This window comes from Zonotrichia leucophrys, chromosome 1A (genome assembly GCF_028769735.1).
Source record: "Zonotrichia leucophrys gambelii isolate GWCS_2022_RI chromosome 1A, RI_Zleu_2.0, whole genome shotgun sequence".
In the NCBI taxonomy this organism is placed as follows: Eukaryota; Metazoa; Chordata; class Aves; order Passeriformes; family Passerellidae; genus Zonotrichia; species Zonotrichia leucophrys.
In genome coordinates this window covers 11497036-11523004 of record NC_088170.1, presented here as the reverse complement: position 1 = coordinate 11523004, position 25969 = coordinate 11497036, and the positions used below count along the sequence as shown (strand labels likewise).

The following is a 25969-nucleotide window of genomic DNA, read 5'->3' as shown; positions in this document are numbered from 1 at the left end:
CATATCAATCATGCTATACTGAAGAATAGAGAAAGGATCCTTACAGCATGTTTAACAAGCTAATAATGAAAACTCATTACCCCCTCCAGAGTCCTGACACAGCCTGACTGTGATTGGTCATTAAGTCAAAACAATTCACATAAAACTAATCAAACAACCACCTGTTGAATAAACGATCTCCAACCACATTCCAAAGCAGCAAAACGCAGGAGAAGCAAATCAGATAATTATTGTTTTCATTTTTCTCTGAGGTTTCCCAGCTTCCCAGGAGAAGAAATCCTGGCGAAGGGATTTTTCAGAAAATGTGACAGTGACAAACTGCTGCTGGCTCTGACTTTAGTACACTTTAGCTCCTCAAGGCCCATCACAAGGACTATGGAAGCCCAGAAAGAGCAGCATTAGGCCTTTTACAATGCAGTAAATGTACACACAGCCTGTCCTGAACACCACTCCACAAAAAAAGAGCAAAGCAGGGGCAACCCATCAGCTCTGTTGGCTCCTCTCAATTATCCGAAAAACTGGGCTCCATTTATTGCAAGGAGCTGGCTGGCAGGCCAGGGCTTCCAGTGCTGATTCTGGCATCCTGTAAAAATTAAAAATCACATTCCTACACGGCTGAGGCAAGGAGATCCGTGGTTTTAATACAGTAAAGTGGAAATTCCAGTTTTCACTCTCTCAAGGTCTGTGTGAAACCAAGCAGGCAGTAAAAAGACTGGTTGCATGGGGCACTGTACACACTTAAAAGCTAACTGTATCTTCAATACTGAAAATTGATATAGATTTAATTTGCCTTTTTTGCTGTACTTGAGAAACAGTAATGGGACACCCCACAGGGCTAATTTAATATAGTTTTGTGAGCAAAGCATCTGCTTCACATCTCCAAGCAAATGAGTTTGAAGTCTTATACAGAGTGGATTGCATTAACCTTTCTAATTATTTTTCTCCAGAGAAAGCACTTCCAGATTTCTCCTGACAAAACATATTTCACTCCTCAAGTGTATTTACTGCCAATAATTAAAAATAGAGCTAATGCACACACACTCTTGTAAAACAGGCAGCCCAAGAGCAGAACCACAAATGCTAAAGAGCCTTACAGCTCCACAAAGCCTTGGAGTAGCCTGTAAACACAGCTGATAACAAATTCCACCCAGCACAAAATGCATGCCAGCCACAGATTAAATAACCAAACCCCTGGAAGTTAAGGTCTGACACCAGGAGTGTGTTCAGTCCTCTCATTAAAAACTCTTATGTTTGTGTTAAATGCAGAGGCTTGACATGCTCCAGCAGAACGTGTCTGTGCATTCCAGCACGGCAAAGGATCAGTGTTTAACATCAAAACAACCCCAGGAGCATCCATGGGGTGGATGACAGACAGCAGAACGTGTGTCCTCCCTCTCTGTTCCTACCCCAAATGGTGAATTGTGCACAGCTCCGTGTGATGCTGCTCCACAGGGCAGCTGAGACACTGGATGGTGCCTTCCTGAGACAAACAGGCACATTTATTGGGAGCTCAGCACATTCATAAAAATGAACTGAACCAAAGCAAAGGTGCAGTGAATCACCAGTGGCTGGTTCCTTTGTAGGGAAATGGAAATTGGAGATGGCACACTGGAAAGGATCACCTTTCCTCCCTCTGTCAATGCCATTTACAGGCCACTTGCATTTTTAGCTCAAATCTACAAAGGAAAAAATTCTTTCATAATGGCTGCATTGAGCTGATAAACAATGGAAAATTGCTGATTCGATTCTATTTAAAAGCAGCACAGAATTATTTTGAACTAGGCACCGTAGCACTGAGTTCTGTTTTAACTTGGTATAATTACAACTGGCCACTCATCTGCTGAACTGACATCAAAGAACAATTTCTTTTGAGTAACAGCCCATAACTCACCCTAACATATGTAATTAGAAATGAAATTTAATATGTGCCCAGGCTATTGAGAGAGAATGGGAAGTGCAGACTTTTGAATTCATACTGTGTAGGAACTGCTTAATAATATGGCAGCTAAAGATTAATCACCCATCACAGTGCAAAAGATCAGGTAATAATAAACAACCAAACAGAAATCAAGCTGCTGAGCACAATGGAAACACATTATAAACACTGTGGAAATTATACATGCCAAAGCTAAATTAATTTATGGTATAACCCAACCATTATGAGAAGAATATTTGCACAGAGTGGTTTGTCATAGTTCAGGGCAAATTTGGGAGATAAAAGCATCATATAGTCAACCCAGGACATGGCCATAGTCCTTTAGGTAAGCACTAAAGGATCATATCATAATGTACCAGGCAGGCAACAAAAATAATAAATAATCTGAAAATGCTGACATGGAAACCTCTATGTAAACAGGAAAGGGTGAGTGGAATATAAATGTGCAAAAAGGCTTTCAACTGTTAAATTGCTGTCTTATGAAAAAACCTGCTGCCTGTGAAATACAGTGAGTTATCTGCTTCAAATAAAAGAAATGAAGTAGAAAAGTCACTGTGATAAAACATCTATATCAGGTAGCACATGGGGAACAGGTACAGCTCATGGCTAATGACTCCCCACCTTTCTAAGCACTTTGTCCCTGTAGCTGCTGCACATTTTCTTGAGCTGGTGTCTCACTGAAGCTTTTGTAACTGATTGATAGTCCAATAATTCTGGTTGCATTTAATGGATTTACCACTTACCTTTGAATGGATGCATTTAAATCTTTTTTATCCTGATAATTTCTCAATGTATTCTGTGATTCTGCCTCTCTATCCACCCCTCACATCACCTTGCTATCCACCCCCTGAGACAAAAATGCTGTTTTACTGAGGCATTCAGGCAAAGGAGTGAACAGTGAAGTGAACAGGAAGATTTCCCTTTGGGCTTAAATGTTGGGTTTGAGGGGGTTTTGGCTTGACTCTTCTGCACTCTTCCCATTCTCCAGCTCTGAATTTGTTGGTTCCCAGGAATTGTCACCAGCTCAAGCTGAAACAATACCTTGTGGAAGGCACATGGCTCTGGACATGTTCATAGAGCTTTTCTGAACTTTTTGTGACAGGAGATATGGGTGGAAAGCTCCAAAGAACCAAATGCAGTAAGTCACAAAAGGTAAAAAGGAAGACTTAAAATGTTTCTCAGTCCCTAGTAAATATTTCAACATCTTTTGGAGGTAATCAGCAGTTGCTCTGGATTATTGAGCTTTCTGTAGCATTAAAAGTTCCATCAGAGAAGCTGCCAAAGCTGCCTGTGCTGATTGTAGGGATCACATTTTTGGGTGTTTTGGTTTGGTTTTATCATGGTTTGAGCCTGGCACAGAGCCAGTGCCCCCCATGAAAATGCCCTCACCCTCGTGTCTGCTGTGAGATGTGACCAGGAATAAGCAAAACAGGCTTTAGCTTAAACATAAAGAACACTTTATTACCTAAACTACAGGAAAATAGGGTAAAACTATAAGGGAAAGGAAAAAAATTGAAAACCTTACAAAAAACCACTTTCCTCCTCCCCACTACCCGACTTTCCCAATCCGATACATTCACCCAAATCACTAACTGCCCAGCCTTGGCACCACACTTTAGTATACCCAAACTGCAGTTCATGAAGAGGAAAGGAGTCCTTCTTGTTCCATAGGCTTCCCCTGGAAACACACTGAAACCTCGTGTGCTTCCCTGTCACTTCGGCACCGCCCGGAAAAAAAAGTCCTTTTGCCGCTTGTGACATCTTCCTTCCATGCCCAGTGCTCTCACCACTGACGCATGGACCAGAGCTGCTTTTAGGGTTGTCTTTCAAGGATGCCTTGTCTCACTCCAAAAAGGCACAGTCTCTGCTTTGGGACATCTGTCCCCCCCATATTTTTCCAACCCCCTGGGGCCGGGGGGTCCTCACGATGAACCCTCCTGGTTCTGAGCCACTGCTTCCCCCTAAGTGCAGTCTGTGTCACAGGAACAACTGAGTCCATGGCCACAAGAAAAGTCCAGCCAAAAGGCCACTCCAAATCATCTCTACGTTCTTCGGGCCAGGTCCTTGTCTCATCTCATCTCTCATCTCCCTTCTTATTCAGCTTCGAGGAGGATTAGCATTTTTGCAAGGCCCCAATCATGAAAGAAAGGGGTTAAAACTTTCAGTCTGCGGCACTCCCACACACGCTGCCCACACGCTGCCGCTCCGGCCGGGCACTCTTCCCCCCCCTTCTCCTCCTGGGCCAGCTGCTATCACATTCGGTGTCGCCGGCTCTCTCTCTCCCTCCTGGGGGGGGGGGGGGAATGGCTGCCCGAGGGCTGACTCCCTGGGATCTTCCACCCTTCCATCCTCGAAGCCTCCTCACCTCCCATCTCTGTCCAGGCCCAGGGCCTACCACGTGGCTGCCCCTCCCCCGCCCAGCAGCAGCGGGCTGGACGGGGGAGAGATCTGACCTCTTCGCCGCAACGTCCCAAGAGAGCCTCCCAGGGCCAAAGCCCTGCTTTTAACCCCTGTGTATTCTCGGAGGTGTGTCCAAACCCCACTGGCTACACCAGGTGTCAGTATGAAACTCAGAACATCCATTGGTTTGACCACAGCATCCCAGAATTCCCACTCCTTCCTGGTCAAACCACCACAGGTTTATTTTAAGATTTTGCTTCTGAAGTTACCTCTGCTCTTCCTCCTTATTCAAAGGCATTTGACCAAACAAATGTCAGCAGGCAAAAAACTAATTCAGTGGAAAACAGAGAGCAAGAGCCAGCTGCACTGGTTTTAGCCAGCTGGAAAAGTCTCCAACAGCCAGGGTGACTTCCCTGCTCTTTGCTCTTTCTTTTTCAAATGAGTTTCTGTGAGCTTTAACAGGACTACAGGGCTGTATTCATGTATATGTATATATATATATATAATATATATACATATATACACACATAGATATATGTATATATACACACACATTATTCTTATATACACTTTAAAATTAATCCCATATATGTGTGTAGAGGTATAAACTGCTATACAATCATAGGTTATATAGTAGTATATAATATAGGTTTATAATATAGGTTAGATAGCAATCATGGTTAACCCTAATAAATGTTAATAATGATCCACTGGTTGTACATAAACACAATACCAAGGCCACACACACAAGAGGCTCCTTTACCCACCACTGTTAATGAAAGTGCTATTTGTAGAAAACATGTTTGTTTGTGTGCTCATGATAAAGACTGAGTAATGAATTCCTCAGGGTTAATTCAGGTTCACACACACACAGAAATTTAAAGTGCTTACACAGCTGCACCTGGAATTCTTCCCTTCTGTTTGGCAGCCAGGAGTTATCCTGGGCTCAGAAATAGTTTTTCTTGTTTAACATTAACATTAAGCAATGCAAACAGCTAACAATATCCCACAGTTAGCCATAATGCTAAGATACACATAGCACTGAGGAACCCTCACTCTCCTTATTTGCAAAGACAATTAAGCAATTGTAGACAGGGATATACAGGGCCATTGTTTGCCTGGTTTTCAGGTCACTGGAGTCCCACAGAAATAAGGAAGACTGACCATTGCCAGATCCATTTCAACAGGCTGAGGAAATCTCTAAGTCTCCATCAGCCAAATCATGACTGAGCAGCTTCAATTTCCATGGACATCTCCCAGCCTGCAGCTGCTGCACAGGGGTGGCAAAGAGAAGGCAAATAATGGAGCAAACCCCACCACTTAACATCTCTGGGGACATGTGGGACCACAGACACATTTTCAGCTCATAATGAGAATGAGCATTAGTCTGATCTAATGCTCTTTGGCAAACACTGCATCCAGTTCACTCCTGCATGGACTGAATCACCATGGAGTGTGGTGTTGTGAGGTCCCCAGGACGAGGTGAGAGAGGAGAATTTGACTCCAAGTTCTCAGAAGGCTGATTATTATATTATATTATATTATATTATATTATATTATATTATATTATATTATATTATATTATATTATATCTGATATATATATTACATATATAATATCATATCTATCATTGTATTATATTATATATATCATATATCATAAATGAGCCAAGACGAGGGGGTTCAACAGGAGCAAAAGGAGGCCAGGCAGGGCTGCCTCTATAAAGCAGCCAGGATAGGTGTCCTGGGCTGAGCTGTAACAGGGTCCTGGACCTTGGATAAGGTGGGGATGCTCCAAGGCAGGGCTGTTTCTTCATATTCAATGGCTGTTTGTACCAACTACTGCTTTACTCTGTATTTAAACTACAAATGCATCTGGGCACAGGCCAAAGTTACTCTCCCTGTTTGCAAATGGGTCTTGTAACAAACCATTTCTGGTAACAGAAGGAGCAAATGTTTTTTCTCTTAGTGAAACCTCCTTTGGAGGATTTTTTTTTCCTTACTAACCTAGAAGAAACATTAATTTTAAGGTTTCTCCTCCTCCTGAATTCCATGCAGCCTGACAAATCCATGATGCCTGAGAAGCCAGACCAGATATGATAGCACCTCAATACACAGCAAATCTCTAAACATGATTAGGTTGGAGTACCCTGGAATATCTTTGGGAGCTGATATCATCCTCTCCTCAACAACCATTCAGTAACTTGCCCACATTGTTTACAGGTATTTCAAACAGCACTGATCTTAACGTTGATCTGTAAAGGATTCCAGTTGGTAATCCCCCTGTATTGTGAAAAACAAACATTTTTCTCTACCTTTTATCAGTATTTGCAGCTTGTCTTATCAAATATCTGAAGAAGTCTGTGGCATGTTGGGGGAATTCCCACAGGCCTTGAAGAATCCCACTCTGTAATTCCCCCTTATCACATAACAATGCACAATATATGGACAGCCTGTGCATTGACTAATGATTCCTGGCAAGAAGGAGCAAGCTTCTCCCTTCCAGGAACAGAGCAGGAATATAAATTATTAGCTTTCAGACCACAAACTCATCAAATTAATTCTCTGTGAACATCAATAACAGATATATATATATGTATGTATGTATGTATGTATGTATGTATGGAAAACAACCACCAACCCAGAATGAATACTGACATTGTTGTCTATGTCAGGGATGTCAGGGAACATCATTTCATGTCTTGTTTAAGTGGTCACCAGGTTGTTTCTGTTTGGTTTAAATATATACTAAACACCTTAAATCAGAATCAAAAAGGAGCAATACAAATGTTCAGTATCCATTTCAAGATAAACATGGGAAAAACAAACTACATGATGAGAGAAGACACAGCACTGGCATAATTTGTTTTTCTGAAGAAAAGTATATGGTGTGTAGCCTCTCTCTTCAGCACTGTACCTTCAGACCAGTGGTCACATTCTGCTCCTCTTTTCCCTTTCAAATTCCCCCCTCCCACAGGCACATGCTATTCTGTACAGTCATAGCTGTCAGGGTAACATCCAAAGCCCAAGGATTAACAGAAGTGTGAAATCACCTTTGTCACTTGACACTGCAGAACAATTTAGGTGGACAGAAATATTATCCTATCAGCTCAACACTGAGTTATCCTTCTGCTGGTACAACCAGCTACTTGTTATCCCTGAAAAATGGCTCCCATTGGGATCTGTGTCCAGCATCTTGCCCCCAGGCTGGTGATTATAATTGCAGAAAGCTGCAAGGGAAAAGCAGTAGCCATCCAGTTCCTCAAGCATCATGTTCATGTCCCAGAGCTCACTTTCTTTTCTTCAATCACCAGCCAGCTTCTCAAAGCTTTTCTTTATGTAACCTGCCAGAAGCATGGCCTGAGGCTGTGCAGTATCTGAGCAAGAAAGCTGAGACTGCATACAAACAACCTCAAGAAAGAGAAGAGGCTTTGAGGATTGTGCATGTTTTCTCAGGGGAAATCTGTTGCTATCAGCTTTGAAGACAAAGTTTGTTTATCAGCTGCCTAAGCAGGCTGCCTGATGTTAACAGACAGGGTTAGAGATCCTTTTGAAAGGCACCTGGGCTGTGGTGGATCTGCTCCTGCCAAACACAGGTCTCCATTTCTGCAATTTCTATTAAATTCTGTTAAATCCCATGGTCAGCATTGTGCAGAGGGCAAATCAGACAATTCCTTCAAGCTTAAATAGTTGTGAATCTTGAATTCTGAGGGCACAAGGGCACACGAGGGCCAGTGCCCTTGGTCTAGCAAAGTGCCCAAACTGAGAGGGGCCATCACTGCCCATGCAGAAGTGTTTTGTGTTATGTGGAATACAAGGAAGACCCAGCATCCCTGCCCACAGCATTTCTGACACACTAAACACCCAACTCACAGGCAGAATCTTATCTCAAATCTTTCTTAGGGAAGTTCCCTTCTCGAAAGTTATTTACTCTTTCAAGGCTTCCTACTATGCTCCTCTCCTTACATTGCTATTTATGTCCTAAACCACAAACTTGCATGTGCTTGAAAGACATATTTGCTAACAGACTTCACAGTGCATTGTCTGATTGAAAGTAAGATTACTTATAAAGTATTGAGAGGAAAAATGTTTCCATGTCAGGAAAAGACAGTAGCAGGCTGTTAGCACTTTCATGTGAAGTAACAAAATGCACATCCATAATTTCTCTAGGTTCAAATAAACACTGTGGTGAATATAGTGACATGAGACATCTGCCAAGTCCACAATACATTTCTTGTGCTAGAAGCTTTTTCATCCATCTGAATGAGAAAACGGAGAACTCCACCTTCTGAAAAGCTGTAGCACTGACTGCTACTGAAAGAGCTAATGTCAAAATAAAAAATGTCTTAAAATACTTTCTCCATTGCAGTGGGTGGAAAACTAGTCCTTGAAAGTACAGAGATATTATCACTTTCCCTAATGCCTAAAAATTACAAGAAAGGATGAAAAATACTAGAAATTAACTATTTCCACCTGACACCAGTGTTGAATGCTCTTATAAGGCAGAAAAACAAGCATCAGCCCTGATGAGAAGTGAATGAAAAAGCCTGGATGAAAGAGGCAGATGTTAATATTGTAAAGCAATTACATCTGGAATTCCACCCACGTGAGGTGTTCAGGTTTCCTTGGCCTTCAGGAAGGTCAGAAGTTAAAGCCAGGAGAAAAGTCCCAGTGGGACAGCTGTAGGTTACCAGTGCATCTCCTTTCTTAAGAGATTTTGCTTTTAACCACAGCTGAGTTCCTCACATAACATCTCTCATCCACTACTGAGCCACTTAAATAAAGATATCAATTATTAGCCACATAAAAGGCTTCAATCATTGATCCAGAAAATCAGCTTAGTCTCCCTTGGCTGTTGCATGAAGTCAATTATGCAGATGTGGGGCACCGGCAGAGAAAGCCAGACTGCAGAAACACTGTAAATATATTTACTTAGCTAATACCCCAACGCTTACCCGGCACGAACGGCACCAAAATTCAGCATATCAAGCTCTTGCATTGCCACCTCGTGGCTGCTGCACGTATAACTTGGCTTTTCCGGGAGGAAAGTGGATCAGGAATTCCTTCAGTAACATAAAGGAAGAAATGCTGGCACAAATCGAAGCCAAGTTTTAAACTCAGTTACATTTAATAATGATAATTTGCAATGGAATGAGGATCCTCTCTGAAAGAATAGGAATCAAATAGTGGGTGAAAATTCGGGCATGAAGTGGAAACTTCAGTGAACACCTCACACCCATGATGTGCCAGCCTGGCACTCCTCCTGGGGGACACAAAAGACAACGGTGCCACTAATGAGTGACTTCAAAATTATTCCAGGTAAATAACCTGACTGGGAAATGCTTTTAATAGTTTCCAAGACCCCAGGTGATTTGATATTCAATTGACATATAGAGAATTGAGGTTTCTAGGAAATGTTACCTTTCTTTGGGAATGACATCCCACAATAATGCATGGGTTGAATTTGATTATATCTGCATCTACCTGAGAATAGCGAAGGGCAAAGGAGCCATGGGCTCAGTGAAGAGCAAGGAGGAAAATACAAGTGGAGGGGTGCCTGCCACTGGAAGTGACATCAACTACTGCCCAGAGAACTGTGGGTGCTCCCCCCAGGCCTTTCATACCAGCATTTTATATTGAATTTCACATAGCAGTTCCCTGAACTGTCCAAGTGATTTCCTTCAAAGCACCAGGAAGTTTATACACCTGCACTGGCAAGCAGGAGAGTTTCAGCTTTCATATTTACTTTTACATTCTGAAAGCAGAAGGGTTTTCTCTTTTCCATCAGCATCATCCAGTCAGCCAGGATAAAGGATTCATTCTGAACAACTGAATTAGAATAAAAACCATTCTTATTCTCATTATTATGTCTTGTTAGTTTTTGTTTTAATCTGTGTTAGTTTTGCAAGTACATTGCCATGAAAATAATGATTCTTTCATGACTATTCTTTATTTATCATAATAGAAGCTAAGCCTTTACTATCAGTTCTGGATCTCCTTGTGTGAAAATGCTTTCAAAATTCCTGAAAAAATAATTTGCTTACAAGGCTAAAATAAATTGCTTTATGATTGATAGGAAGACAATCACACCTAAAGATTGATGATTTATAATGGAAAGACTAAGCACCTTAATCATCTCTAACTGCATCCACATTTCTTGTACTTAGGCTTAGCCTGTCTCCTAATGGGATTTAGTCCTGAACACTTCCTACTTTCTCTGGTGACATTACTGGTATCCCATTATGCAGCCAAGAGAGATCCTTGGTTTTGCCTTAATCTTTTAAGTGAATGGTTCTCAGAAAGAATAATTTGACCATTACATTATGCCAGGGTGGCAAAATAGTCACAAAATTTTTCTCAGTTATGTCACAAGCAAATACTTTGTTAGTGAGTGATGCCAACCCATAAGCTTTGGGGAAAAGATCCCATGTGCCAAAACACATTGTGTAATTACTTAAATTTCATGGGAGATGCAGAACTTTCTTCCCAATACTTTTATCTTATTTGCAAATTAACTCTGTGCATGACTGTTTGTGGAGAATGGAGAGATTTTGGACTTAGGATACTGTCATGTCTAAAAAAGCTGTGTAAAAAAAGAATAATTGCTGAAAGCTAACAAGCCACAAATAATAACATTGTCACAATAGTATTTTTAAAAGAAAGAGGATTTTTATAGTTGATTTGGGATTTGGGGTTGTCTTAGAAAAATCCAGTATTAAAACTGAATTTGATGGAGTCTAAAATCAAGGACAAAAGCAGCTGTCACCACCATAGTTTGCAAACCCCTGGGTCATTGGAAAGTCAAAAAAATTATTTAGCATGGAAAAATATGAAAGCATATTCCATGTTAATTGGTCTGGTGTTTGAAGGATGGATATTAAATCTAAAAAAAGAACAATATGGCACAAAGACCAATTAAAAACAGATATGCACCTATCAGAGGACACATAGAGAGGTCCATGAAAAAGAAACAAAATTAAACAACCAATTACAGCAGAGAAAGAGAGAAGAAAGGAACACACAAGCACCAAATACCCCTGGGTGGAGAGAGGTGAGAAAACAGGGAACAAGTTAATTTTCAGCTGAAAAAGATGATAAGATTAAAAAAAATAGATATACTGAAAAATAAGATCAAATGAAATAAAATAAATGTGAGGGAGGGTGATAAACCACATCAAAGGAAAAGGAAAACTATTGGTTCAAATGCTCTAACTAATCTGAGAGATAAAAGTTGCAGAGGGATTAAGGACTGCAGAAAATACCAGCTGTCCTCTTGCCTACAGACACCACAGAGCCAGGCTACCCCTCAGATGTACATTGAGAGCAAATGCTTTTCCCACCCCTCATAAAGAAAAAACCCTCAGAGTACAGCATAAGCAATAATAAGACAAGAGGTGTATTGGTATGAGGTGTGCTCTGGAAGGCAGTGGGCACAGCCAGAGCATCTGCCACCACAAATTATCCCAGCCCCAGGGAATTTACTGGACAGGAGCTGGAGGAGGTGGATTCTAAAGCTTGTGCTGATGTTGTGGAGCTTTAGGCTGGTTCACCATCCCAGCAGCCACAGGCTGTCCCTGTGAAATGAAAGCATAAGTACAGCAGACATGAATAAAGAACAAAATGGCAAAAATTACCTCTGTAACAGAATTAACTGGCTCATTGTTGCTAACACAACACAGCATCTCAGGGACTTCCAAGAAGTAAATTCCTGATTCACCAGTTCCATCACCCTTCCCTGGACACGCTGCAGCACCTCAGTGTCTTCTGTGTCATCAAGGGCCCAGGCAGCTTTCCAGCCACTCTTCTCCCAGCCTGTAGCATGGCAGGGGGTTGTTGGGAGCCAACAAGGGAAGAAAAAGGGATTTTCTGAAGCCACTGGCTCCTTCCAGCACAAAGGAATCAACCCATCTGCTCCAGCTGGGTGTTTACCTGAACCTACAGCAAGGAAGAACTTGCCATAGTCATTGTTTTTGTTAGCACTTAAATAGGAATAGAGAGTGCTAGAGAACAGGAATTTCAGCTGAGTGTGAAAGTGGTGCATGGAGAACATTACCAGGCTCACTACAGGACAATGGCTGGCTTTCGGGATCCAGTGTGTCAAAATTACTCTTGTATTATTTGGTGAGTTAATAATCTAAACTTTTCTAAGTCTGCACAGTATTTCCATTTATTGATCTTCCCGTTGTATTATCACCTCTACATATTGCTTCCAACACAGAATGGCAAAGATTTTAATAATAGTGCTTGCCATTGTCTCAACCAATGACCAACTGAGCCCCTTTTCCAGTCAGTGGGAACCTCACCAGACTGCCACAGGTCCTTAAACATGATGGAGAGCGGCTCTGACATTTCATCCAACCATCCCCTCAGGTCCTGTGAAAGCATCTCATCATGTCCTATGGACATGTGCACCCCCAGGTGTGACAGTGTTCACAGGGGTCTGAGGATGAGGGACGAGACGAGGATCTGACTCCATGTTTCAGAAGGCTTGATTTATTATTTTATGATATATATTATATTAAAACTGTACTAAAAGAGTAGAAGAAAGGATTTCATCAGAAGGCTAGCTAAGAATAGAATTGGAAGGAATGATAACAAGGGTTTGTGTCTTGGACTCTCTGTCTGAGCCAGCTGACTGTGATTGGCCATTAATTAGAAACAACTCTGAGACCAATCACAGATGCACCTGTTGCATTCCACAGCAGCAGATAATCATTGTTTACATTTTGTTCCTGAGGTTTCTCAGCTTCTCAGGAGGAAAAGTCCTAAGGAAAGGATTTTTCAGAAAATATCATGGCTACACCCAGGTTCCCTAGACAGGCTCAACCCCATCTTCTCCTGCACGAGGTGGTTCATTCTCCTCACCCTTACCTTTTCTTCTGCAACTCTGCCGGAGTGCTTGAACACCTGCCAGTGCAGACTGAGGCAAAAAACCCATTGCACACCTCAGCATTCTCCCTACCCCCGGTGCTCCATTCCCCTGCAGAGGGCCCACGTTTCCTCAGCATTCCTTTTACCACCCACTGCTGCACACCTCTATCTATGGCTTGAGCCGCCTCTTCCCAAGCAGATAAGTAACGCAGCTAAAAATTTCTAGGAATATAGCTAATAAATTCTGGTAATATAACCAATTCTAGGGTGCAAATTCTGAAGCCCCGTTGTGACCAACTCAGGCAGGCGGTATCGGCTCTGCCAGGCCGATTCCCACCGCCTGAACTCTCGGTATTCCGGGCTGAGAAATGCAGCGGAGCAGGAGGCAGCACACGCCGGTTTTGTCGCATCTTTAATGTGGCGGAGAAGAACCGCCAGCCCGCGCAAAACTGACGGTAGTCCCGCCGTCCCGGGCGTGCCACACATCCTTCAACCCCTCCCGAGCCGCTCTCCCCGCCCGTTCCCGGTTCCGGGGCGGTCCCGGCGCATGGCCCCGCCCTGCCGGCACTCCCGGCGTGCTCCGCGCGCGATGGCGGCGCCCGCGCTGTGCCGGCGCTGCGGGCGGGCGGCGGGGCCGTGGGGCCTGCGCCGGGTCCCGCTGCCGCCGCCGCTGCCGCTCCGCCGCCGGGCCCACGAGCAGGCGCGGCGGGCGCGGGGCGCGGCGGGGCTGCTGGCGGCGCAGTGCGAGCGCGGGCTGTTCCAGGAGGTGTTCCCGGCGCAGAGCGCGGAGGAGCAGCTGCCGGCGCTGCTGGAGCCGGGCCGGCCGCCGCTGGCCGCCTACTGCGGCTTCGACCCCACGGCGGACTCGCTGCACGTGGGGCACCTGCTGCCCGTCATGGCGCTGCTGCACTTCCAGCGCGCCGGCCACGACGTCATCGCTGTGGTGGGCGGGGCCACGGCGCAGCTCGGGGACCCCAGCGGGCGGGAGCGCGCCCGGGAGCCGCTGCCGGCGGGGCGGGTGCGCGCGCAGGCGCGGGCGCTGCGCGCGGGGCTGGAGCGGCTGTTCGGGAACCACCGGGAGCTGTTCTGGGAGCCCGGCGCCGGGCGGCTCGGCCGCGCCGCCCTGCTGGACAACGCCCGCTGGCTCGGCCGGGAGCCGCTGCTCCGCTTCCTGGGCGGCGCCGGCGGGCGGCTCCGCATGGGCACGCTGCTGAGCCGGCAGAGCTGCCAGGCGCGGCTGCGCAGCGCCGAGGGCATGAGCCTGGCCGAGTTCCTGTACCCCGCGCTGCAGGCCTACGACTTCCTGCATCTGCACCGGCACCACGGCTGCCGCATCCAGCTGGGCGGCCACGACCAGATGGGAAACATCATGTCCGGATACGAGCTCGTCACCAAGTACGGAGGAGCGCGGGCGGGAGGGGATGGGCAGGATGTGGGCAGCGGGACCGGGGATGGCATTGTCACCCCGTGCTGGGCACTGGTGAGGCCGCAGCTCGAGTGCTGTGCTAGTCCTGGGTCATTCATTCAGGAGGACACTGAGGTCCTGGAGCAAGTCTGGAGAAGGGCAGCGATGGAATGGGCTGCCTAGGGAGGGGTGGAGTCGCTGTCCCTGGAGGCGTGTAAGGAAGGATGCCCCTGGCACTTAGTGCCATGCTCTAGGTGATGTTCAGTCACAAGTTGGACTCAATGGTCTCAGAGGTCTTGCCCAGCCTCACCAGTTCTGTGATTCCATGACAGAATGCTGGGCAACTTGGTGCTCACAAACTCTAAAGTAACAAAAGGTTTGGCCACACACAAATCCCTGTGATTTGACAGGAGTAATTAATTGGCCTGACCATTAATTGCACCATTTTGACCAGGTTTATATGAATTTTTAGGAAAAATAACAGGTTCTTGTATTAGTGAATCCAAGAACCAAAATCAAACACCTGAAGCATGGGACAAAATCGAGACAAGTCTGCCAGGACACACATCCTGGTGTAATCACACTAAATATGATTATGAGACAGTTGCTGTATATAAGATATAAACTACTTAAAGGACATAAGTGTCATTGATACATACAAAAGAACTTAAAAAGTTATGGTGCTGTGTTTTTCCCTTAAACCTTCTTCACACAACAGTGTTCTGGCATATTTTTGCCCATCATCCCTAGCTTTATATTAAGGATAGAATCTTGCAGAATGCTTGTATTTTAGCCAGCTTTACTAGGATATGATTTATTTTAACAAGCAGTGACTCTTCTTTCTCAGGATGACAGGAGCAGAGGTGTTTGGAATTACTGTACCTCTTATTACAAGTACTACTGGTGATAAACTGGGAAAGACTGCTGGAAATGCAGTTTGGCTGAACAGGGAGAAGACTTCTCCTTTTGAGCTCTATCAGTTTTTTGTCAGACAGCAAGATAACGTAGTTGAAAAGTAAGTTTTTCTCCATCCTGCTCTTTGTCATTGTTCATAAAACCTGATTCTAACTGTTCACTGTAACTGCTTCATTTAATTATGTGTAACACAAGCTCCATGTAGAAGTATGTGTTAATTATAGCTGTTCATTAAATAAACAGGCATGACTGGTTCCTCAATGGACAGGATAGTGGAACTTCCATATGCTGAAATATGCATCAGAGAATTAGAAGGGGGATAACAGAGGAGTGAAGCAATAATGCTTTTATTTTGTTCTGCCAGTGGGTTGACTCTCTTATATGGTATATTAGTTTTAGTTCTGTAGCATCAGAGTTTTTTTCAGTACATTACATTACTACATTGATTTTAATAAGTTGCTCTGTGTTCTTTTCTAAATCTGTTTTACTTTTAACATCAATAGCACTGTTAAATCTGAGCTGAAATTATTCCCTTTCATATTGGGACCTGCCTTACAACTTACTTACCTCTCTGAAAGGTTTATTCTCTGATAATTCAAATCCATGTTCTGATCCCCAACACCTTTCAGACTGAAAAGAAGTGTATGTGGCTACTTAAACTAAAATATTTCAGCCATTCAGACTTTTTACCAGTAAAGGTGCCTTTAATACACTGCATGGGACTGACAGCTCATTAAAATGGACTTTGTTATAAAGGCTTAGGGTGCATCTTTAAATTCTTGATTATCCTAAATAATCTTCCTGCTGAGGTACTTGCCAATACAAGTATATTTCTGTCCCATGATGGCCACAGACTGGCAGTGGGATTTTGCATTAGCATATTGTGGATCTCCTAGGATAAATACAAAACCTTGTTAGTTGACACACGATTCCAGTAAATCCTATAAAAGTTTCAAGAAAAAACAAAATTGTTTACTGGAGTGCAAGCTTCATAAAAGCATCTGACACTGTCTTATGCCTGAAGAGTTGACCTTAGGCAGAATATTAAGTAAAATGTGAGTTTTAAAGATTTGATTGAAAGCACAGAGCATCTTAATATGTATTTCTTAAATTGACTGAGAATTATTTTCATGCAGTTACTGAAGTTTGAATGACAAAGGCAGGAAATCTGTAATGATGGCTATATAGACAAAGTATTTTTTCCCTGCTCACAGATACCTGAAATTATTCACCTTCCTTCCTCTTGAGGAGATTGCCCACATCATGGAAATGCATGCTAAAGAACCTGAGAAATGGGGCCCTCAGAAACGACTGGCTGCTGAAGTAACTAAGCTTGTCCATGGTAGAGAGGGGCTGGAATCTGCTAAGAGGTAAAGTTTGATTTATCAAGGAGTTTTGTTTCAGATTTCTGTGCGAATTCTCCATAGCTTTTCAGGGACTATTTTAATCTATTAAGTTGTTGCTTAGATGTTCAAAGAGAAAACCTGTAGACTTCAAAATACACTGAAAATATTAAAAAAGCTTGCAGGGCAGTAGGGTACAATTAAAAAGTGGGGGTGTATTGAAAGTATTTCTGTTAGTTTGTGGGCTCCCAAAAGAAACTGGGGAGGGGAATCTGATGAGTAGCACTTTGTGTGAAGAGAAGACTAGCTCTGTATTTTGAATGCTCTTTGTTCTCACAGGTGCACTAAGGCCCTTTACCACAGCAGTGTGGAGGCACTGGAAGAAATGTCTGACCAAGAGCTACAGGAACTTTTCAGACAAGCTACTTCTGCTGAACTGCTGCTTGAACCTGGCATGACTGTTCTTGACTTGTGTCGCAAAGCAAATGCCATTCCAGATGGACCTAGTGGGTGAGTTCTCACCTGTGCTTGTGGGTTAATTCTTAAAACAGTATTTATCCTTCTCAGAAAGTGTAGTAGAGGCTAAGGTTCATTTCAGTCACTGTTGACCTGGATTGGAAGTGAAGGGCAGAAGAATTAAAATGTATTCAATTACACATCCAACAACAACAAAAAAAACCCACCAAAAAAAAACCAAAAAACCAAAACAAACAGAAAAAAAAAAAAAAAAACAAATGAACTTTCATTTCTTAATAAATACCTTTCTCTTGCAAGTAACAGTTGTTTCTGTTTTGTTTTTAAGGTACCGGAAAATTACAGACGGAGGAGTTTCAATAAATGGGAATCGTGTAACTAATCCTGAGACTGTTCTTATTCTGGGACAACATATTCTGAAGAATGGAGTATCATTACTTAGGGTTGGAAAGAAAAATTACTACATTATAAAATGGTTGCAGTTGTGACAACAGAGTATCTCCCTAAAAGGACAGGTCTGACTCTGCTGCTTGAAGAGGTACTCGAAGATATTTCTGTACTGTGCATTACTACACAGCTCACAGACTGCCCAACACTTTTTTCAAAATGCACCAGAGTTCAAATAAAGGAGCTGAGTTGTACCACTGAAGAGATTGTGGATACTCTGCCTTATTCAAAGCACCATCCATAAGGATCTGCATAAGAAGAAAAGATTCATTTCAAAGTCCAGCGATGGAGATGTGCTTTCCCTCCTGTAACAGCCCTCTGTGTTGGAGAGGAACAGTGGCCAGTTATTCCACAGGATAACCCACAGGAAAATGAGCCAAAGCAAACTCAAACCCACTCCTTCTTACAGCCAGTGAAAGAATCCTTGCTGGGGGCAAAGACAGCCAACCTGTGGTCATGTTTCCCTGAACAGGTTTGCTTTGAAGGAAGCTGCAGAAAAGTCATAATAAAGATTCCTAATAAATGATTAGGCACCAGTGAAAGTTGCTTCTTGGCTGTATATGGGGACACATTGCACCAAAGTTTTCCAGCCTTCCTGTGGGAATACACAGCAAATTCACTTTTGAAATCTGAAAGTACAGAGCCTTTCAAAGCTTAAATCAACCTAATGAATCCTTTAGGCTTTCTCTGTGCATAGTATGACTCACAAGGGGAGTAGCAGTTGTTCCACTTCTTTGGTCCTATGAATGACATCCATGCTATCCAGCATTCCTTGCTGAAGGAATATCCTGGCCCTAGTTCTGTAGGCTCTGCAGTCAGGAAGACAGCACATTATACCAGAAGATTTGAGGCATGCATATGAAGGGGTTTTTTTAGTATTAGCTGCCCAGGAGTTGAGGTGAACAGCACCACAAGGAACCAGGACCAGGAAACACATAAGGGAAGCTGAAGTGCGTTGCAGTGTTGCTTTCAAGGATTAGGCCTCACTGAGGCCATGGAGAGTAATTTCCTGGTCCATGAAATCTTCAATACAAATTTGCAGTGACAGCAGCCACAAGGAGGAAAGCCTTAATCTTAGCTTCTGGAATGTGGTTATATATATTCTAGAGTTGGGTAGGGAGTTTGTTATTGTTTTAGGTATCTTTTTTATGTTTCTTTTTACTTGATAAATTCCATGCCGATTTCATTTGCACCATGACTTAAGATTTCAGCAGTAATAAAATATAGTGGCTTGCTTGTTATAGATGACAGTTTCTTCTGGCAATGGAACTGAAATAATGGCACTTTCAAAAGCTCAGTATGTTCCTAGTGTTAATTTCAGTTTCCAGTCCTACTTATCTGTCCCATAATGAAACATCTCTAGCCTAATCTCCATTCCATAACAAAGAAAAGTAATTGAGTCATTTTTACCTCAAAGAAAGCACATAGAAGAAAAGGGGAAAGGGAAATTTCAGCCACCTTATTCCTTAAATGACAGAAGCATGCACCTGGGACCAAAATACTCCAATACACACCCATTTGAGAGTTTCTTTGTGGTTACAGGAAAAACTGGGAATGAATAGTGTTTCATGTCTGACCTCTTTCCTGCCTGTTTTCTGTCACTGCCAAATGGTGCAGATACATATATGTCCACCTCTAATAAATCCGTAAATTTATTTTTTAGCAACACGAAACAAAAAAGGAATAAAGTTCTTTGCATGCAGGGTTTCTAATAAGATTTATAAACCCCAAGAAATTTAGTCCATGCTTGCCTTTGACCAAGTCCTAGCACTCTGAGCCTTTCCCTCACTCTTCCCAGAAAAACAGCTGGATACCAGCACTACTTGCCATGACCATACAGGGCCATCACAACTGAGCATTTGAACACTTGGGTCAAGGATCAAGGAAAAATCAACTATTCTTTTTTAGCCTGGTCTTAATTCTTATACACAGATACATTCAGGTAATCAGAAATTGTCCAAACTTGTTCAAATGTGAACAAGGAGTAATTAATATTAAAGTATTTAACATGGCTACACATGCATGATTTAAAAGTGCAAAAAGAAAAGTAATTATTTTGGCAAGATATTTTTAAAAACCTAAAACCAACAAACTAAAAAAGTTGCACCAAAAACATTTGTACAGCACAACCTGAAAGACTTGAGTTTAACCTTACTGTGGCACCTACCAGTTCAGAGGTAAAAGGTGAAAGGGCATGCAGCAGGTAAACTCAAAACTATGGGAGCATGAAAGCACCTTCACTAGTTTAAAGAATGTCATTGAGCACAAAACCATATCCAAGTGGTATTAAACTTTGAGGAATCAATCCTCTGCCTCTCACCTCAAAGCAGTGTTTAATTAGCAACAAAAAGCAGATACAGTGGAGATCCTCAGTGACTACAGGAAACGCCAGCTACCCATTGCTCTCACAGCTGAAGGAGAGAACTGCAGAAAAAAAATTACCCATGATAATTCCATTTAAGTTCCCAATAGGGGCACAACAAAGTGGCAAGTTGTTCCTTTCCCCTGCCCTGGTCCATAAAGCAGGAATCTGGGTTTGCCATATCCAATCTGGCATCAGTCATTCATCCAAAAAGCAATGAATAAAGGCAGGTTTTACACAAGGTCTGCTCCGTTTACTTCAGAGTAAGATCTGAAGCACACAGACACCACCACCCCTTCTACCCATCTGTTTCACTAAGTAAAATTTGAACCTGACTACTGAATACAAACTGCTCACACCAGGAGGATCCTGTGTTTTAGTTACAGCAGGACTACAACAGCTCAGGTATCGGTGTCAGACATTTACTAACCTGAGCTTGGCTACAGGGGGCTTTCCCCTCCATGATTCTCCCCCACTGGAGAGCAAGCTAGCTAAAACTAGTGCATTGGTGACAACATTTTTTCAGGTTTAAATTAAATGAGGTGATTAGAAGACAGTTGTAAACCACCAGTCTAATCTGGGAATTTTTCAGTTGCTGCCCTCATTAGGCTTCTTTCCACAGCTTTCCCACACTTTCTTTCAGAGCCAGTAATAGTGGCATTTGAAGTGTTTTAGTTCAGTTCCAGAACACAGCTTGTTTCAAACCTATCAGTAGGCATGAGCAGCCTGTCTACATTATGGGTTATGGAACTGTTCAAGAATGCAGAATTGAGTGAGAACAAGTGAAATCATAACTAAGGTTGTAGACATATAGGTACTTACACTACTAAGTGCATGTAAGTCCTGCCACCAGAACTACAAGTCAGTCCAAAACTATTTCTGGAGTAATTAATTTTGTGTATTATCTGTTTATTAAATAACAGCATTGTTACAGCATGGACCTTCAAAGTCTTGCATTAAGGATTACAAATCAAGTTCATTTCTTGGCACTCAAACATTACCAAATTGAACCTTTTTGTGAAACTTAAACAAAAAAAGTCGTAACATTTCAGAAACCAAATTGACACTGGAAATTCCACATGACATTACAGAGCCAGGTATCACTTGCAAGAATTTCTTCAATAAATGAAATTCATTTGCTTTATGCAGCATTTCAAAACTTTACAAATCAGAGTATTTCTTCACAAAGAGACTGTTGACTGAACTTGGGAGTTAAAGCTTAGGTAGCAGATCACTTATGGACGGCACTACCTTGTTGAAAACTTCTTGGATGTTGAAAGCAAAAGGGAGAGGGTGTCAGGTGAATACCAAACAGAAATGTAATGCTTTTGACCAAACTTAAAAAGCTTTCACTGATCACCAAATTGATTTAAAAAGTGGTTTGCACTTCAGTCATATTTCTTAAATCTGAGAACTATCATCCCTGGATACAATGCAAGATAAAAGTACCTCCTTTGTATTCATTACATGTAATGCATACACCATGACTTCTTAGGCTGTTTAAAAATGCACCATATGTATTTCTGTGTTCTGCATGAATTACCTCAGATCATATATGAAGGATCCAAAAGTTGCATCTGTCAGACTTAACTCCTTGTGCTCATATTGATGCCAAACTGAATATTACCACGAGAAAAATACATTTTTAAACAGAGCTTCTTGTAAACTGAGTTTTTAAATTTTCAATCTTTAGCAGCTTACCATAGGAATTCCTTTTTTGCTAACTGATTTCAGGGGGAAGGAACTGCATATGGGTAATGAAAACCTCACTATCATGGCCCAATACCATAAAATCAAGCCATGGAGGTTAACAGCAGTGTCCTATTTTTCATGCAAATTGTGTTAAAGAAAAAGTATTAGCAACACTATAGTAAACATTTTCACTTTATACAAAAAGAGTGAATCTGCTTGAAAAGTACATGCAAGTATGCTGGCTGGAGTTTAAATAAATTTTTATTCATAAAAATTAAAATGTTTACTTTTTCAAGGCTAGTGTGATCAATAGTCATCTGTATGAATTATAATCAAAACAAAAAAAGAAACCTCATCAACTTAATTTCCAACCTAAAATTTAATAATTTTACGATTGTCCTCAAAAAAAAAAAAGCTACTTACAGCACAATAAAATTTCCTCAAAAGTAACTGTAATCTCTGATATAAATATTCCAATTCCACAGACTTTCTTTCATACTGTCATACATTCCAAAATTTGCAGAATTTGTGGGTATCCCCTTCTCCCTGGCCAACTTGATCTGTTTTTAAAAGAAACGCTTACTATCCCATGACAGTTTTGAAATCCAGTTTTATTTTTCAGTTCTGCCAGAGCAAATTTACTATCAGGTGGTCCAGGGGCTTGGTCCCAGGGGGGAGGAAGGGGAAGGTGTCCTTGTGCCTGATTATAAACTCCAACATTCATACACAAGCTCCAGTGCACGTTAATAACTCTGCAGCCACTTTTTAGTAGGCTGTTCTTGTTCACAAGCTCCAGGCTAATTCTTCCTACATGATACTCCATGAAATCAAGTCTGAAGTTTTGTCTGCCATTGAAACATTTGGGGACAAAGAGAAAAAAAAAAGGGAACACACATACATAGTAATACGCTCGACATCTCTACTGTGCTATAAAATGGAGACCTCCATCTGCCACAGTGCATGCAATATATTCATGAAAGAAAATACTCGGTGCTCTCTTGTCTTCACAGTACTGAAACTTCTACTGGAAAAGCAGCTTAGAACTATGCCACAAGACTACACTGGCTGTCTTAACCACAGGCAACCTGTTCAGCAAGTCAGGCACTGGAACTTGAATGTTTTTCCCCAAGTTCAAATGAGACTGTCACTGAGACAGAAGACTTGGTCTGCTTTAATTTGCACCAGAAACCTGGTAAGGAAACATTTAGAGCCATTTATTATATGGATTAAATACGACTTCTTTTGCAAAATACAGCATGTTTTTCTGTTTGCAAATCAAACCAACTGTCTTTACATGAGCAGATTTACACAGTTGCAGTACACAGATAAGAGTTCATAAATAAAAATTCTACTCCGTATACCATGCCTAGCAATTGTCAAGCCAATGTAACCTCCAATGCATATAAATAGTGTGGCTGATACAGTCTTCACCAAAGATGTGTCTCTCGGATCTCTGCAATGATCTGGCTGGCTCTCTGCAGGGCCTGCACACAGGAACACACAAAAGCCACAGTTAGTTATGCTGCACAGATTTCCCAGGGACAAAACAGCAGCAGTCTGGGAAGCGCAAAGCTAAAAACAAACCAAAGCTAATCGGTGGCATTACAAAATGTCCTGGATTGCCAAGCAAACTGTATTCTATTTGCCATCTGTATGGCAGCTGTCTTCTGTCAAGTGGGCAGTTTTCCTTATCTCTTCCACAACCAATCCTTCCTCCCGGGTGACATCTGCTGATAAGAGGCCACTGAATGTCACTGCAGGGCTGATAAGAACTACAGCATCCATTGGGAGATGCTCTGCCCAGGGGGAGGAGCCAAGCATTCCTACCCAGATATAATCTGGAGATTCAGGAACACCAGCACAGCTTCTCCACTGGATTTCCCAGAGGAACAGGTGCCTCTTCCACTGGATCTTCAGAGGAAGACTCCACCCTTCTACAGGATCCCTGCTCCAACAGAGCCACACCTGACACTCCAGGAGGGCTGCAGCCACATTTCCAATTGGACTGCTACCAGCATCCTGACCCACAGGGTGTCAGGTTGTGTTCTGACTCTGTCAGTGTTGTTTTAGTTTACTGCATTGTTTATTTTATCTTTTTATTTTCTTCCCCAATAAAGAACTGTTATTTCTGCTCCCATGTTTTTTGCCTGAGAGCCCCTTAATTTAAAGTTTACAGCAACTGGGGGGGGTGTGTTTACATTGTCCATTTCAGGGGAGGCTCCTGCCTTCCTTAGCAGACACCTGTCTTTCCAAACCAAGACACAAAAGAAGTGGCAACCCATTAAATTCTCAAGAAGGGCAGATTTCTTCACCATACACAGTTTTAAAAGTCTGCCATAAAAGAGAAACTTCACCTACTTTCTATCTAGCCTGCTAAACTGCGGATTTAAAAGCTCATATGTAACCCTTTCTGGTTGTGTATTGGTTTTAATTCCTCTAGCAGAGAAAAGCAATACAATGGCACATATTAAAAAACAGTAAAGAAAAAAGGAAGACAAATCTTCAAGCAGCCTCCCAGTGATATGGTGAACTGCTCCCAGGAGCTCCTGATGTCCTCATTACCTTGAGCATGTCAGCTGCCTCTTTCCTACGCTGTGCCATGTCCTCAGACTCTGTGAGAAGGTCATCCAACAACAGGGATTTGTACAGCTGGCCCACCAGCTCACTCTGGAGAGTGTCCTTCACGTGGTTCACCAGAAAATGCATCACTGCCTTTGGCACACTGCAAGCACATCAAGATTGCTTCTTTAAAATAATTGTTCAAAGCCAGGTCTGTTCCAGAGGAATGTACAATGAGGGCAAGCAGCTACACATAGCATTGGCTCAAACTACCAGGAATCTATCACTACTATAAATAAAAACTCTCTCAAGTAAAAGCAGCATCATGTACAATATTAGAGTAGAACTAATTCATATAAGCATAACTTCTTCCAGATAGAAAGCTACACTGTAAAAAACATGAACAGTGTAAAACACAAAACAAGAATAAATAATTTTGCTCATTAGAAACCAACCTATCTCTACTGTGCATGGGATGACACACATTTAAGTATGTCAACTCTAACACCAAATTTTATGTGTAAATGGGAAGAGAAAAAGGCAAAGAAATAATTCACATCTCTGATGTTACACAGTACAAACTGTGCAGTAAAGTTAATGTAAACAAAGCACTCCCCTGACATTAAATACTACAAATTATATTGAAGGTATTTACTGGATAGACTAAAACACCTATGAGCCTCACTAACCTGCTCTAAAATCTGGTTTCCAGATTCCTGCACTTCCCTCCAGACTTCCCATATACATAAAAATCATATATGAAGTTAGATCTTTCCACAAAGACATAAGCAAAATAAGTTTTATAGAATTTCTTATTAAAGAAAAAGTATGACTTTTCCACAGCAGAAAGAACTTTTTCATGCCATTACCACCCTTATAGCTAAGTGCTAGAAAACTGAGCCACATACACTAGCTCCTATTTGACCTTCCCATTTGAATTAAGAGGATGGCAAAGCTAAATTCTGTCGGGGTAACAGGACCTAGAGTTGATTCCAGTTATTTGCTGCAAATCTTCCATCTGAATTGAAGCATCCTCCAGAAAAGGAGGCATCTCCTAAATAATTAAACCTTTTACTTAATACTACACAGAACTTGAAACCATTAGAGGAAACAAGTGCTTCTTCAAACTGCTTCATTCTGTGAAGGGTCAAATTTTACTGTTGCTGTCCCTTCTAAAAAATGAATTTATTTTCTCTCTTCTTACAAACATAAGAACATGATAAAAGTAACATGAGCATATATATAATTCTTGAAATATCACAATACTTGCATGGCTTAAATATTTCAAGGAAGTTTGGGTTTACCTGTCCTGAATGTTCTTCCTGACAATAAGGAAGTAAGATTTAATAAGTCGTTCAATCACTTCACAATCTCGTTGCTCACGGGCAGAAAGTTTGCGTGCAACAGGTACAGGCTGCGTGAAAAAAATAAAACCCTCAGCTTACCAATTCTGCTCATTTGCATTTGTAAATAAAACTCAGAGCTCTAACTATTGCTCTTTTAGCCTGAGTTTGATAGATGTAATCTGTCTTGCAACAAACCTGTAATTCTTCAGAAATAAAATTA

At 42.1% G+C, this 25969-nt stretch overlaps 2 protein-coding genes across 5 annotated transcripts in view; one reads left to right on the top strand and one right to left on the bottom strand.

Annotated features, from left to right (window-relative positions):
- The first annotated feature begins 9846 nt into the window (after positions 1-9846).
- On the top strand, positions 9847-18316 carry YARS2 (tyrosyl-tRNA synthetase 2). The gene is made up of 6 exons (XM_064729983.1): positions 9847-9931; positions 13509-14601; positions 15459-15626; positions 16741-16896; positions 17209-17379; positions 17672-18316. Exons 1-6 carry the CDS (start codon positions 9847-9849, stop codon positions 17829-17831), a joined length of 1833 nt encoding a protein of 610 aa, XP_064586053.1. The 3' UTR covers positions 17832-18316.
- A 2724-nt stretch (positions 18317-21040) lies between these two features.
- DNM1L (dynamin 1 like) overlaps positions 21041-25969 on the bottom strand; it is a 36095-nt gene continuing 31166 nt past the window's right edge. For all 4 annotated transcript variants that reach the window (XM_064737722.1, XM_064737740.1, XM_064737732.1 and 1 more), the window contains 3 exons: positions 25708-25817; positions 24407-24566; positions 21041-23328 (listed from right to left, as the gene is read on the bottom strand). In XM_064737722.1, the coding sequence (XP_064593792.1) occupies positions 23272-23328; positions 24407-24566; positions 25708-25817 (327 nt within the window). In that variant the 3' untranslated portion in view covers positions 21041-23271. The remainder of the gene's footprint in view (positions 23329-24406; positions 24567-25707; positions 25818-25969) is intronic.